Raw genomic sequence first — 14,269 nt, 5'->3', positions numbered from 1 at the left:
CAATTAAGGGCTAAAATTAATCATTCACCCAGCTGTTGTTTTTCCATCAGTGGAGCCAATAAATAACCATGACTGCAGCAGAGTCATTTGGCGCAGGTGTGAATGCCGATTGTAACCTTTCCCATTACATACAAAAGTTAGATGTTGGCAGGTGTTAGTGGGTTTTTTTATGCAATGGGAAAGGGCTTTAGACACTACAGCCACTTTCCAACCAATGATTGCCTCAGGGGATGACTCTTTTCCCATTTCCATCTTGATTTTCAATCCAAATTCTCTCCACTAACGACAACACTGAAAAGTCTCCTCACAACAGCTTTAGACATGCCACTCAGTTATAACCGGTATGAAATGAATTCAGAATTCAGTGCACAAAATGCAAACCTGTTGCTTATTTCTGACATCCACTGATGTTCTCTCATGCATTCAGGATAAATTCTCACACTTCAGTTAATAAACAAACCATTTGGTGACTTATTGAGCTAAACATGGCAAGACTTGCTCTGCAGTATTTCGATTAGTTTCTACAGAGGGCTCTAGTTTGAGCTCTTATAAAATGAAATATAGCTCATGGCTGTGAAATGGGGCTAAATGTGGCTTATCATGTGTGTCAGTCGCTGGCATTATTAAAATATCATTTTTATTGCCTTTGCATATAAAGGAATCGCTACGGTGAAAGACATATTTGTTTGAAAATTTTTACAGCTGAACCGCAGAGTGTGTGATATCACCCAACAGAACATTCTGTCCGATGTTAAGTCTGAAACTTAAACTGAGATGACAGAAAATCCATGAAAGCAATAAATAAGTGGAAATGATCAATGAAATGCATAAAGAAGTGGAGTTTGCAGAGGAATGGTTTTGAAGTTTTCTTCTGTACACTTCCATGCGTACGAACTATATTTAAAAGTTGAGCTTCACCAATAACGTCCAGACGATGCAGAAGTTTGAGGCTGAATGATCAAGTACAGAGAAAGTGTTAATGTGTTTTTGGTTTTTTTTTTTAAAAAAGCATACTGTCCATTTATCTGACTGACAAATGATTAAATGAATATTTGGCAAAGTATGACAAGGTTGTACATTTTTTTATAATCTCCTGAATTAACAGAACATTTTCAAATATCGCTAATATAAAAAAACTATAAAACTGATTATCCATGGGGCGCCCCGGTAGATCAGCGTGTAGAGTGTGCGCTCGACGTGATTGACCTGCTGTGCTCAGGCTGAGCAGGGCTGTTATTTCTTAAAATTTCCTCAGTCTTGAATTGGGTCTGGTTTACGCCAACTTCCCTGTTTTTTTTTGTTTTGTTTTGTTTTTTGTTTTTCAGTACATTTTAAATGCAGACCTTACAGTCTGTGTAATGTCTTGACTAAATGTACTAGCTGTGGAAAGAAAGGGAAAGAGAGGCTGCAAGATAATCTGTTTGACAGTGCTTGTCTCTGTTTCCCCAGCACTGGGAGAGATGTGCATAACATGCAGTGGAGAGCTGTGATCATCATCTGCATGCCGCATTACCATGGACCACCGTGTGCACTCGAAGATGAAGAAGCACTGAAGGGCACAGCCCGCTCTGCTGAGACTTTCATGTCTGAGAAACAGAGCTGACAGATTCTCAAGATTAAAATAAATGAAAGGAGTGAAGGAGAAGTGGTTCAAGGAAACATGTGCTTTAGCTTGTAATAAGATGTTTTTTTTAGATTATTCTTTGGCTTTTTTGCCCTTATTTGAAAGGACAGTGTATTATGAAAGGGGAGATGACATGCAGCAACCAACGGCTCCTGCGGCAAGGACACTGCCTTTGTACATGGGGCACCCGCTCCACCCCCTAACCCATCGAGTAAAAGTTGATAAAAAGTTTTAATATTTTTTAAAAAAAGAAAAAACATTTTTTTTAACAGTAAAAATTCAAGGCTTAGGTTGGGCTTGGACAGAAACAATGCAGGTTCACGTAAGGTCAGATCTCCTTTTTTGGGCCAGATTAAAGCTCAAACATGCACCCCATATACTTAGGGCTGAGTCCTTAACAGCAGCCCATGTTCAACTCCAACTTTAGGCCCTTGTGGCAATGTAGTCCCTTCTCTCTGCACCCCCCTTTCCTGTCTCCAGCTATCCTATCTAATAACGGTAAAAGAGCCCCAAAATAATCTAAAAACAACTATCCCTGATAAATAAAAAAACAGGGAAAACACATTTTTACTCTCTCACAAACTTTGCCGAGTAAATACCCTTTCATAACGTTAAAAACAACTTTAAGATAAACATTTAAAGCCATCAAAGACACAGACTAACCCTAACCTGTTGCTCCTTTTTCAAGCATCCAGTGCATAAAAGGTTTCATGTGCAACACATGGCCTCCATACTGATAGTGCATGTGTATATGCCGGCTGGGGGCACACTGAAGTCTTTCATCCAGTGCCAGGCGCAGGGCGTGCCGCCCCCTGTCCAGGCAAGCCCCGCCACACTGACTCACCTACTCCCTCCCAGGGTGAGCAAACAGACGTTCTCTGTTCCCCCCATCCCCCAACACCATGCACACACACCCTATCCTGCATCAACAACCCCCTAGTTGCCGTGCCCTTCACACTAAGATACACAATCCTTTTCTGCACCACAAACACAGTGGAGAGAGAAATGCATCCTCTGACTCTACAAACAAAGAGACATTCTGTTAACTGTAGCAGACAAACAGCTTTCTGTATCCCATCCAGAGTTTTCTATTTCTTGGGAAGATGTGCCAACCTTAAAGACACTTTGATCCTTTTTCCTACACAATAACGTCATATGTCAGACTCACAGGGAATGTATTTGAGCATGCGGAACACTTTGCGCTGCGGCGTCACCCTCTTGATGTAAGGGTGGTCCTCTAAGGTTGTCAGGCGGCTGGGCGAAGCTTGACGGATGTGGACCAGCTCAAAGTCGCTGGGGAAGTCGGAGGCTGGGTTTTCCCTGGGAACGATGTGCCACTCCAGCGCTCCGTCCCCAGCGTTCCGCAGGGCGCTGCTGATGTACAGGCTGCGAGCTTTGGCAGAGAAATACCCCGTAAATGCTACGATGTATTCTGAGGAGACAGAGAGGCGAGAGGAGAATATTTTAAAGAACAGACAAGAGGGAAGATTTGCTAATATATAACATTCAATGGGACCCACAGGTCCAAGCTCTCCATGCTGCTGCCTGCTGAAGAGAGCATTAGCAACACACAAGGAGACATTTTCAAAAGCCTATGGAAAAATACTCAGTGGATAAAGACACATTACGAACCTGCAACATTATCACTTTACATTGCTGATGACTTTTGTTGCATTTTATCATGATCTCTCATTAGCATGCTGCAGAGTCAAATGGGACACCTCGCAAAATTCAGTACAGGGGATCGCTGTGGTGTTTGGTTTAATGTCGAAGCGTTTCACATCATGGTCTAAATTTTTCAGTTAGACTGTTACAAAGTGAAGAAACATTAAAACCTTCAACACTGCCATATAGTAGATGAAACAAGCTTAAAAACTCTAAAGTTTTTAGAATCTCCTTGATTCTTGGGATCACAATGAGGACAAGGCTTTCCTGTTTTAAGGAAGGGCCAATTCAATTATGCATTGTAACTGAAATGTAAATACTCAATATTGAAGCTTTCCAGTAACTTTGGGTACTTTCAGAATTTAAAAATAATTGAGAAAATCTGGTGGGAACATTTATGCAGCTTATAAAGACACATTTAAAAGCACATCCGCCCCTTTGAACAATTTCTCCTTACCATGCTCCACCACCTGGGAGGAAAATTCCAGTTTGAGGGTTAACTGGGAGCAGTTGGAGCCAGATGATGCAGGAAGGGGCTCTGTGTTTGGGGCATGGTCGGACTGAGATTTGGCCCCTCCCGTTGGCTCCATCCCCACCACTGGCAGGAAGCCCATCAGCAGCCCCAAAAGCATGGACGCCCACACAGGAAGCAGGAGCATTTTGAGTGGTGAAGTAGCACAAACCATAGATGCGACCAGGCTCTTTGAAACTCCAGCAGCAGATGTGCCGTTTCAGATGAAAAATGAGCAGCTAAAACCTGGTTTGGCGTTAGGGGTCAGAGCAGAGCATTTCAGGTCCAGAGCTCCAAAAATGAGTCCATACTGCAAATGGCCTGAGCAGCTAGATTAATTTCTTTCTGCGTTTTCTCTCCATGGTGGTAGTCCAGGGTGGAGGTCAGTGGCACAGCCAGAGTAGGAACATAGTCGCCATGTTGAGAAGTGGAGGAGTCAACCAGTAAGAGCAGTGGATGGATGGGAGGAGGGTGGGAGCAGTGATGGAGGAAGATGCTGGTATTAATTTAAAGTTCAGCTGCAGTCTTTCCTGTTATCTAGAAGAGAATGAGAAAAACGCCAAAATGAGTCTTTAGAAGTCAGGACAGAGCTTGTTGACATTTAAATGTAAGTACGAGTGTCGAGCAAGTGCAATATATTTTTTTTAAAACATCTACCTGCAATGAACGAAATGCTGTTACACCGACAAACATGGATTCCTATCACTTTAGATTAATTGCAAATTGATTTTGTGACCGTGCAAACACATACTCTCAGCATATGGAATCAATTCTCCATTACTGTCACAGCTGTGGCTGCAAAACAATCTACATCTGATGGCTGAAATCCAAGATTCAGATTGGAGCCAGAAAATACTGCTGTTTTGAGGCCACAACCCCAAAATCAATACTTAAGAATAATGAAAATAAGATAACCGTAAGTCATGTCGTGTTTGTTTTTACATAAAACCCTCAAATAACATTTTTTTTTTTTTTTGCGCAATTGATCTTCAAATTTGAGTTATGAAGACATGTCTGGGGCAGGATATTTAATACTTGAATGATAAACCTTTATTAGAAAATATGTCACTGTAAATATAACACTATGATTATCTTTAACAATAGAGTTGAAATAATTCTAATAAACAGAAGTAAAAGACACAAATGTACAAAAATAATATAAATGTACAATATGCAATTTTACACTACTAGACAGGAGGTCATTGCAGTCAGTTTTTCCTGGTTAGGATTTCTTTGGTGTTCATTATTCAGGTTTTTACTGGGAGCTGAATTATCCGCAGAGGTCCCTTCTTTTCCAAAACAGACAACAAGGTGATTGAAACTGGTAGACACACTTTATAAAGCAGTTTCATGTTAAAAATCAATGTTTCTCCAATGCCAATCAATTTGTTGTGAAGGGGGAACTAACTCAGCGCCTTACATCTGCTCAGTTTGTTTTTCTTAAGATCCAAATGTTCAGGAGGTTTTTAACACGGAAGAATTATCCACAGCGTTTATCCGAGGCTTTATCAGAGTTGGCTGGCATTTGCTCGGCTTGTTTTGCTGATAACTTAAGATCCAGACATCATATAACTTAAAAACCTGGTTAAAATGCTCCACTTATGACCGCTTCTGCCCGGTCAACACAAAGAAACAGAGACCAAACAACCTTGAGCAATACATGTTTATAGGCTATATATAGTATATAGCCTATAAACATGTATTGCTGCACTGCTCTGCAATTTCTTTTTGCTTATCTTTCAGCTTTTATGCGATGCAGATATGATACCAGCCCTGATATATCAGTCAGGCTTAATTATTATCAACCAAACTCCTCTCAGTCGTTCCTTGGCCTCAGGTCTTATCTGTCCATCAAAATGTGTTGAAAATCTGTCCAAATGTTTTGGAATTCTGTTGCTGGCTGACAAGCCAAATCAAGTCAAAAACATCATATTTGCAGAGATAACAAATTAGATTATTTTTTATCCTCTCAACACCAGGGTTAAAAACAAAAACCCTTACACAGGCTGTTTTCCCATTTCTATCCTCAGTGTTTAGAGAAAAAAGCATTTCCTCGGCTGTGCCAGGGGAAGGAAGGGAGGTGTTGGGTGCACTGCAAAGAGATGTTGAATGTGGTATTGACCACTCCTCCCACATTTAGCCACTCAGGGGAGAGTTTGTGCTGCCCTCTGGGCACAACCCTGTTGTTAGATAGAGCACGTACTCTCAGATAAAACTTTATCTCACCTGCGAGGATGGCACTGCCTAGTTATACAGAGGCAGCAGATCCAGTGAAGAGACTCAACACATAGCTGATAACTACAAGCAGGGATCCCACACATTTTCATGGATGGCATTTCAAAACTTTTCCATAACTTTTCAAGGAAAAATAATAAAAATTTCCATTTAAGAAGAGCATGCACTTCACTGTGTCTATGGCACTTGCCAGCCCACCTATGGTACTTTTCTATACACACACACACACACACACACACACACACACACACACACACACACACACACACACACACACACACACACACACACAGAGTCTCGCTTTCCATAACAGCGCTGCAACAGTACATCACATGTACTGTGCCGGTAAAAGTCATGGAAAATGAGAAAACTACATGAGTTTCCATTTGTATCAAGCAGCAAATTAGTAGTGTGACTTAATTGGCCTTACTTGATGACACTGTACATCCTTTGATGCGACTGCTACACATCGCCATGTCGATGCTTAAATGATTAATGGATTAATGCACCTCTAAGTCAAAAAATATTAGAGCTATGTTGTGACAACAACTGACTTACAGAAAATAAATTTGCCATTACATTATGTGGAAAGTTATCCACAAATGGTTACTGTAAAATCACTTTCATTAAACACAAAAAAATCTGACTTTTCCAAAACTTTCAATGCTTTTAACTAATTCCATGACTTTTCCAGGCCTGTAAAAAACAGTTTGTGAAATCCCATGATTTTCCAGGTTTTTTATAACCACGGGAACCCTGTTTGAGGTGCTTTAAAACAAACTCATCAAAAACACATCTTCACATTGCAATTAATGCCGTCCTTAACTCCACAAAGAACTTTCCACAGATACACAGCACAAAACGACTCAGCCAGGCAGCCTCAACTGACCTGAAGCTGTGTGATATATGACTCTCCAACACACACACACACACACACAGCCATTTGCCAAGCTCAACACCAGAGTTCATGAGAACCAGCTCCGCGCTGACTGACTGTCCAGCCCAGATTACATAAGACGACCTCCCTTCCTGCAGAGCCTCCTTCCTTGCACCAGAGGGACACAGAAGATGGACTTCTAGTTTTTATTTTTTATTTTCTTTACATTTAAGCACCAAACCCATCCTTATTTCATCTATTAGCATTCATAATTACTGTTAGCGCTCCATGGACCAGCTGCTCCGACTGTTTAGCTTTACTGCTGCACAGAGCACGTGTGCAACATGTTCCAGAGCTGAGTGTGCACATGTGCAGTGCGCAATGTGCGTGTGAATACTTTGTCTATTTTATCCTAGCAGGCATGAATCTATTGTCACTGTCACTGCAAATCAAACACTCCCATCAAAGGGTGAAAACAACCACATCAAGTATTATATTTGTGCTAACAGTATGAATGCTGAATGGTACAACTGCCACAAAAAGAGGAGCAAAAACAATTCGATTTACATGGCAAAGTAGTGAAAACAAGCCCAGATTGTCGGTCCATATATACCTATACTTGTGGTGATATCTAAACTGGCTTTTAACTATCGAATCACATGCCTATAATCTAAGCCATCTGGTTCTCCTGTTGATGTCTTCGTGTCCTCTATGGAGACTTAAGTAACACCAGCAAAACATTACTCATACTCATACCAAAACAGAATCTGCAGATTTTTTTTTAGTTCTCAACTGCGATTGGGCCTACTATAATACCTACTTTTTGTGGACAATGTATTGTCACAGAAATTATGGCCATAAATGATATAATTGTCATTTTAAGACTATTTTATGCCACTGATATGATAATATATTAGCATAATAATGCAAGTATTAGAGGTGGGTGAAAAGACTGATAGTCTCGCAATATTGTTTCAATACACAGATACCAAATAGCAATATTTAATTATGCAAATTATTAAACCAGGGTAAATTTGGTAGCCTACGAGAATATTAAATTCAATTGCTTTTTCTGTCTGATAGTTACATTTTACTGCAATAAAAATGAAGTGAAATGAACAGACTAAAAACTTTATTTTATTATATAAAAACAAATGCTGATGATTTTTTTCTTAATTTAAAGTTGTTAAAGGGTAATAAATCACAACACATTGCAATATATGTTGTCGCAATACTACACATATTGCAAAACATTTAAAATTGCAATAATATTGTATCGTAACTCTAATGATTCCCAACCCTTTGCCAATACATTCTTTCAGGGACCAATTAACTTTTAATTCTTAAAAATATTCAGATATTGGAATGTGGAAAGAAATATTAAAATATCCTGAATGTTTTATTCAGAAAAAAAATTTTTGGCATCATGCTAGCTAAAATGTTGGTGATATTCTTAAGTAATCAAACACAAATATAAACACAAGGATGATATTACAATATTATAATATTATATATATTGTACAATATATGGACATGACCAACAATTTTTACTGACCTTGATGAGTCAATAATGTAATAATCTTGAAATGCGTTTCTATGATCCAGAAGGAAAATCTGTGGTATTCTGTGAAATGTTTCCTTTTTGCTTTTTATGTGAAAAATCACAGCCAATGTTCGACAGTTGTCTCCTAACTTTTAGCACCAAGTTGCTCATAATATGAATAAGTTCTTGAGCACAGAGGGGTGAAATTATTTAATTTGTCTGAATTTAACACACTAAATGTGGTTTTTTAAATGACGTATCTCTGACAATTTTTCTTTCTCAGTATTACACAAGCTCAAGTCAAATGTTGTGAGGGAAACACAAGACCACACAAATTACCAAAACTAGTTCGATTCCTGCTCTTAACTGTTGTTTTATGTGTCTCCTCAGTCACATGGCTATCCCAGCGCAAACTCAATGATTCAGTAGATAAACTCTGTAGATATGGGCCTACACAAGTGACAGACGTTTAGAGGATGTAATTAAAGCCCCTGGACGGTCTGGTCTGAGAGGAGGGGGCTCGATCACCACCAGTTCCTGCTCGGGGCAGGATCCCCGCCTGTCTGAGACAACAATACAGCTAACTACTATTGGTTTAGACCTAGGGCTTTAAAAATAGCCCCACTGGTTAGGGTAGGGCTATAAAAGACAGGCTGGGGCTACCTGAGTCAACATAACACTAAACCACAAAAATGGCATCAAACCTCCAGGCAAATATAGATTAGTAGCTAGGAAAGCCCCCCCAACCACAATCAGGGGGAAGAGGAGGGATCCACAGCGCTGTGAGCAATCTGAAGGAGTGAAATGGTTATTTAGATTATAGCAGAACGGTCCCGTCGTACATTTTTACTTTAGGCAGAAATTTGGTGTAAATTGCACCAGTTTTGTCATGGACCATCTCTCCTACAAACACAATGATACCAAAACTGGAAAATAAATATTAGAAAGACAGACTACTGGAAATGAACAGCAGCTGTTTTGATCATCAAAACATGTATGAATCAGTCTACAGTGTATATTTAATAAAACGGGGATGGTCAACTTACTTTGCCTGCGGGCCACCTTTGCAAAATGACAGGAGGCCCGTCGCAGCAGTCCCAAACACGTTTCTATTTTTCAGACATTTCAAGGACTTTCAGACATTTCTAGGACTGAAGGATGTTTCTAGGATTTTTGAATGTCTCTAAGGTTTGGGACATTTCTAAGATTTTAGGATGTTTCCAGGGATTTAGAAAATTTCAAGGATTTCAGAAACTGTCAACGATTTTAGGATATTTCTTGGATTTCAGGACATTTCCAGGATTTTAGCATGATGCTATGATGTTTCTCGGAGTTTAAGACATTTCTGGGATTTTAGGACAATTTTAAGATGTTTCTATGATTGTAGCAAGTTTCTTAGTTTTACGAAGATTTCTTTCTAAGATTTTAGGACATTTCTAGGACTTTAGGGGGTTGTAGGACCTCGGTCCGAGGTCCGAGGTCCTACAACAACAAGCTCTATTTTGATGCTGTTTTATGCACTCTGTCACACAATGTATACTTAAAAATACAAAATAATCCCAGTGCGAATCACTTTATTATTATCATGAATTAGAAAGCTATTGGTGGTCAGATGTGAGTATCACTGACATAAAGGGTGCCTGGGTTGCAGGACATACAACAGATTTAACTCCCAGTGTGTTATTAATGAAACAGACTTTATTTTGTTCTATGTAGTGTTCGTGGTTAACTCCCTAAGCACACTAGACACACTACAAAATACACACACGTTTAAACGCCTTTAGTTTACTTAAGTAAGCGCATAAAAGACCCAGTGTTAGCGTAACTAGGATTTACGTTTGGCACAAAATCAGCGTCGATAGGGCCATGAGATACAGTAACAAATAGCTGCTTTGCTGTGCGACACAACATTTCTAAAACACGTTAGCTAATTAGCTAACTAAGCCAAAATGACCAAAGCCATGTCTCCAAACATAAGTGACGACTTTATGTGCATAAACAAAGCAAATAGCAGCAGACACATGCTGGAGGATAGGGCTAAATATCTTAAAAAGAGGACAAACATCACATCGGAAGTACTGGACGTTATTTTAAAAAACACAACAGCACATGTTAATGTCGCAAAAGCCACACTTAGTCATCTGAAATAGGCGTTGTAAACAAAAAGACATGCTAATAGGTCTTTTAGCTCCAGCAGCCTCTCACATGTACAGCGCTAGCTAGCTAGCTTAGTAGTAATTTACAGTATATCTGCTGGTGGTTTGTGTGTTGATATTACTCACCGAGATGAACAACGTCTCTCACAGCACAGTTATCTTTCTGTATTTATCACTGTCCGTGTATTACTGAGCTGATAGCTACTCGTTAGGTAGTTTATTGTCCACCGAACAAAAGCTAGCAGCAAACTCACCAAACGCTACAGCCGCAGACCACTGACGTCTGGTTATGCAGGGATGCCAGGTTTGGTTAACTCATCCTCCTAAACCGCCGGGCAAAGCCAGCTCGTCGCTTCATATCAGATAATGTACAAAATTAAAAGATGTTTGTTTTCATGTAATGTTTTCGTATGACCTTAAGCTGTAACTCACGTTAGTGTGATTGCTTTCCCATCCTTTTTTACAGATGTATTTGATTATAGTGTGTGACGCTTTACATCAAACCTGGCAACCCACCGGGCCTCGAGCTGCCTCTCGAGTCCAGCCGTCCCGGTCACTTTGCGGGTTTTCCAGCAGTAGGCGCTGTTTACAGCCAGGAAACAGGGCTGTAAATAAGATGGACATATAGTAGGCATACACAAATTAATTAAGTTAATTTACCTATTATAATGTAAAATGTAAACCAAATAAACTGATGTACTCAGTGCTGCTGTCTTTTTATTATTATTAAACCATGGCAGTATTGCACAGCTGCTCTGCAGCTTGTAGTACTCCAACTTCAACTTTAAAGTTTGAAGTATTTAGACATGTAAATGGCCATTGTACTGTCTCCAGTGTAGGGACGCATGATAATATCTGCATGTCATCGGTACCGGCAGATATTGGCTTTAAAATGGAATATCCAGAATCAGATAAACTATTTATTTATTTATTTATTTATTTATTTATTTATTTCTTATTGACAAATTGAACACGCACAAAACATCAACCCCAAGTTAAAGTATTACAATTAATGAATATACATACATTGAAAAGCATTGTATTTTATGTCTCCATCTGCTGGTGGGCCATCACAGTAAGTCTATGCATAATATGATGTCAATTCCACTACAGAAGAAACTTGATCACTAAAAACAGGTGGGGAAAAAAGTGGATATATATCAATATTAGCATCCATTATCGGCCAAACGAGTTGTTATACATTATCATATCGGATGCTGGCAAAAATTTCAATATTGTTCATCCTTACTCCAGTGGTTTATTTTCTGTGAAAAACATACACACACACACACACACACACACACACACATCTTCTGAAGAACTCTGTCATCAGCACAGTCTCAAGATGGGCACACAGGGTCAGTGTCGCCAATTCAGTCTCGGACCAAATGTTTCTTCTTTTGTTCCTGATTTATTGATTAAAAGCCGGAAAGCGTTTTCACAGAGCATCAGGATGTCACAGTGAAGTTGATCTTTGATCTTTTTACTTTAGTATTATGTTGTATTAGACATTTGTGTGAAGTTTTTTCATGGTTATGGCCAAAAGCATGTCTTGTGAGGTCACAGTGACCTTGACATTTGATCTTCGACCACCAAATTTGAATCAGTTGATTCCTAAGTCCAGTTGGACGACTGTGCAAATTTGATGAAACTCTCTCAAGTCCTTCATGAGATATTGCATTCACAAGAATGTGACGGACAGGGTCGCAATGATCTTGACCTCTGACCACCAAAACCTAATCGGTTCAGCTTTGAGTGTAAGTGAACGTTTGTGCCAAATTTGAAAAATTTCCCTCGAGCTGTTCTTAAAATATCGTGCTCACAAGAACGAGACGTACAGGGTCACCATGACCCTGACCCATGACAACAAGTATTTAATCAGTTCATCACACAGTCTAAGAGGATGTTTGTGTCAAATTTGAAGAAATACCAATTTCTTGTTTTGCGCTCTGACTAACTTACACATAAACTCTTGTGACCTGTTGGACCAATCACAAACAAGAGTCAGCAGTGTCAGCGTCACATGTAACCGTGTCAAAAGCCATTTGCAATCCAGCAAGTCAGGTTCGAGTGTTTTATTGGCACATACAACTCACCGTTTAAAAAAATAAAAAAGTTAATAATAGAAGAATCAAAGTGTTATCATTCATTTAGACACATAATAACAAAAAAACTGCTTTCAGATAACAGTGATGAGTTGGCTACTTCATTTAGGACAACAGCATTTATATAAAATCACACAGATATATAAAAACATGAAAGGAAACACTTTTACAAATGTGCTGACATTCTGCTAATGAACTGATTTGGTTATTTATTGATCGTGGTGCATAATAGGCACTCAGCAATGTTGTTGACTAATTCAACCACAGGAATCCCTTTGAATCCAAATTATTACTCTGACTGTGAGTATTAAAGCTGATATTTTGGAACAGGTTAAAAATGTCTATTTCACATAGATGCTATGCTCTAGTACAGCGATACTCAACCTACAGCCCGTGAGCCAAATCTGCCCCCCCAAGAGGATGCCAGGTGGCCCCCAACCATTTTCTAATTCACAATAAAAATAAAGTGATTAATACTGGCAGTTGTTTTTGTACTTTGACGCCTTATGCACACTGAGTTCATAAAACAGCATCAAAACTTAGCTTGCTTATCAGAAAAAGCGCCAGTGAAGGATCCTCCGCACCCCACGACAGTTAAGCCCCTAAATCCAAAACACGTCCTGAACCTAGGAATGTCCATTACTTCAAGAAACACCCTAAAATCCGAGAAATGTCCTGAAATCCTAGAAATGTCCTTAGATCCTAGAAACATCCTAAAAATACTAGAAACATCTTAAAAATACTACAAATGTCCTAAAATCCTAGGAATGTCCTGAAATCCTAGAAACGTCCCAAAATACTAGAAATATCACAAAATCGTAGAAACATCCTAAAATCTGAGAAACTTTCTAAAATCCTAGAAACATATATGCTGACTACAGCGACTGGCCCCTAGCCTGCTGTCACTGTGCAAAAGTGGCCCCCAGGCAAAGTAAGCTGAGTATCTCTGCTGTAGGAGTAGTCGATGAAGTAGCTACCAGAATTTAGGACACCTCATGATACTGTATGGTGCAGAAGGTATGACCTTTGAGTGATACCTCACCCAAAATCTTTGTTTTGAGATGCATCTTTTCAAGCATACAGAAAGTGAATTTGATATTAAAAAAGGACACATTTAAGGTGAAAAATCTCTTAAAATGCAGCCAGAGTGAAGATCTGAGTGTACCAAAACCAGTCCCAACATCAGCCTCATTTACAGTCTTTTATAAACAAGTTAGTCCCACCAAGAGGTGAGACATCAGGGCAGATAACAGCAGTGGGACAAAAGAATATAAGATTTCAAATCTGATTTACATCAAGGGCAAAGGAAATACGACAGAGCATCCTAGAACAAGCAAAGAACAAAAAAAAGAAAGGAAAAAAACTGAGGTCAGCTGACATGGCTCGGTTAGGTTTCCAGTATGTGTTAAAAAGTTCACAACAGCAACACAATTTATAAGTCTGGGGTAGATCACAGCAAAATACTCCTTTAAAGAAGACCACACTGTAGCAACTGATTTACTCTGAGGGCGTTCAGAAGGAACAAAAGACATAAAGACGCAGTAAAAAGGTCC

The 14,269-nt window shown here is 39.4% G+C and overlaps 1 protein-coding gene across 1 annotated transcript in view; it reads right to left on the bottom strand.

Moving 5' to 3' along the window:
• The window catches only part of mbtps1 (membrane-bound transcription factor peptidase, site 1), a 32,096-nt gene extending 21,212 nt beyond the window's left edge, over positions 1–10,884 (bottom strand). The window contains exons 1-3 of the mRNA XM_042496306.1: positions 10,738–10,884; positions 3,747–4,337; positions 2,793–3,056 (exon numbers count right to left, since the gene is read on the bottom strand). Coding sequence (XP_042352240.1) covers positions 2,793–3,056; positions 3,747–3,975 — 493 coding nt within the window. The 5' untranslated portion in view covers positions 3,976–4,337; positions 10,738–10,884. The remainder of the gene's footprint in view (positions 1–2,792; positions 3,057–3,746; positions 4,338–10,737) is intronic.
• Between the last annotated feature and the right edge of the window lie 3,385 nt (positions 10,885–14,269).

The sequence above is a fragment of the Plectropomus leopardus genome, chromosome 11 (assembly GCF_008729295.1).
Source record: "Plectropomus leopardus isolate mb chromosome 11, YSFRI_Pleo_2.0, whole genome shotgun sequence".
Classification (NCBI taxonomy): domain Eukaryota; kingdom Metazoa; phylum Chordata; class Actinopteri; order Perciformes; family Serranidae; genus Plectropomus; species Plectropomus leopardus.
Note: the sequence above shows the minus strand (reverse complement) of the source record. Positions and strands in the feature narration are given on the sequence as shown.